This window comes from Pterocles gutturalis, unplaced genomic scaffold (assembly GCF_000699245.1).
Source record: "Pterocles gutturalis isolate BGI_N339 unplaced genomic scaffold, ASM69924v1 scaffold14011, whole genome shotgun sequence".
Taxonomy (NCBI): Eukaryota; Metazoa; Chordata; class Aves; order Pterocliformes; family Pteroclidae; genus Pterocles; species Pterocles gutturalis.
In genome coordinates, this window is record NW_010100572.1 from 380 (window position 1) to 2,199 (window position 1,820).

The following is a 1,820-nucleotide window of genomic DNA, read 5'->3' on the forward strand; positions in this document are numbered from 1 at the left end:
GTCTTGAGGAAGATGCGAGACATCCACAGATTGAGCTCAGCACCTGAGCCACATGGATGCATACAGACAGAAATGCTGCCGGAGGTGGGAGATGCTGTGGCGTCCAAAAAAAAAAAAAAAAAAACCAACAAAAAACAACCCACCACCACCCCAAACCCCCCAGCCTTAAGCCTTGTAACACAATGTTCTCCCTTTCCTTCTTTCTCTTTTAGGGGCTGGTGAGTCAGGAAAAAGCACTATTGTGAAACAAATGCGAATCCTACATGTCAATGGATTTAATTCAGAGTAAGAACTACTGACACTTTGTGACTTATTTTTTCGTTAAATGTTGGAAACAGATTAGCACACCTAGGCTAGGAAATTCTGCTCTCATCCCCTGTGTTTTGGTGGCTTGACAGTGCGTTTTGGGGGAGGGAGGGGAGGAAGGGGAGCAAGAATAAGGAAATTACTGCTATTGTATATTTGCATTTTCTCCTTCTGGGCCCCTTTACTGTATTTTACACTGTTGCTACTGCAGCGCTTGACAGGCCCCTGTGTAGCAACAACATGGCGACTACTTTTTACATAGAAGCAAATAACTAAATATTGCATCTGTCTGTAATATAAAAATACATGTCAAGTCATATTCAGGATGACAGTGGCTGCTGTTTTTCCGGTATTTGGGTTAGTATAAAACTGAAACTAATTTTGCACGTTTGTTAGAAATCATTGTTTTCTGAGGCTGCATCATTTTTTCTGTGAAGAACTCTCTGCCAGAAATTATTATTAATACATAGCATTAATTTTAGATATCTGTTGGCCTTCAACTGCATATTGTTAATTTAGAGCATGTTTACAGCATACTGTAGAAATGAAAGAATGACTTCCAGTTCCATCAGGGGAGGTTTTACAGATGTGGCTATGATTGTCTGATCTAAAAAAAAAACGGGGATGAATGTGCATTGCTCTTCATACTATCCAGGAAAAGGGATAAGAGAAAAAATATATACTGTTCTTCTCAGTTATAACAGTTGAAGAGCAGATAAACAAGCGATCAGTGAGAAAAAAGTCTAATGCAACTGACTGAACTGCTTTGGAAGAAAAAAATCAAAGTGTTAATATTTCTGTTTTAATGCAGAGAAAAGAAACAGAAAATACTGGATATTCGGAAAAATGTTAAAGATGCGATTGTGGTAAGAACACACTTTATACTGTTCTTAAATGCTTGGGTATACTGGAAATGATAAGGACTGTGCTCTCTAAGATTGTGCTGAGAGAAATCCCATTTTGCTGATCAGATTGGATTATCTTCTATTGATCCTGTATCCTAGATTTATCCAGATTAATGTATTTGTTTTTGTTTTGTCCAATTCTAGACTATAGTTTCAGCTATGAGCACTTTAATACCCCCAGTTCCATTGGCCAACCCAGAAAACCAGTTTCGAATGGACTACATCAAGAGTATAGCTCCTCTTTCTGACTTTGACTATACACAGGTAAGAATAGAAACCAGTGATTTATTCTGCTTCAAGGGGGAATGTGTTGCTTCACTTTGATTTACTGAAATGGTGAGTTTTTTAGTTTTTGGAAGATGGTCTTGGGAGGAGCTTATGCCAGCATTACCACTAGGTTAACTTTCTTAGAAGAATCTGGTGGTTGCACCTTAAAGTTTTAGTGGTGCAAGGTTTTGTTGTTTATGATTTATTTGCTGTTGTTTGTAAATGCTGTTTCTGCATTTAGTTCTTGTCAAGATTTCTGGTATAATTATACATATTGACACTTCAAATAGGACTTTGTTGAAAGCTGGAATTTGATGCAGGGTGTCAGTCTGAGGAGTTACA

At 37.9% G+C, this 1,820-nt stretch overlaps 1 protein-coding gene across 1 annotated transcript in view; it reads left to right on the plus strand.

Moving 5' to 3' along the window:
• LOC104466892 (guanine nucleotide-binding protein G(olf) subunit alpha-like) overlaps positions 1-1,475 on the plus strand; it is a gene marked incomplete at its 3' end in the record, with an annotated part of 1,795 nt that extends 320 nt beyond the window's left edge. Inside the window, exons 2-4 of the mRNA XM_010080459.1 lie at positions 213-285; positions 1,118-1,172; positions 1,356-1,475. Coding sequence (XP_010078761.1) covers positions 213-285; positions 1,118-1,172; positions 1,356-1,475 — 248 coding nt within the window. The remainder of the gene's footprint in view (positions 1-212; positions 286-1,117; positions 1,173-1,355) is intronic.
• Between the last annotated feature and the right edge of the window lie 345 nt (positions 1,476-1,820).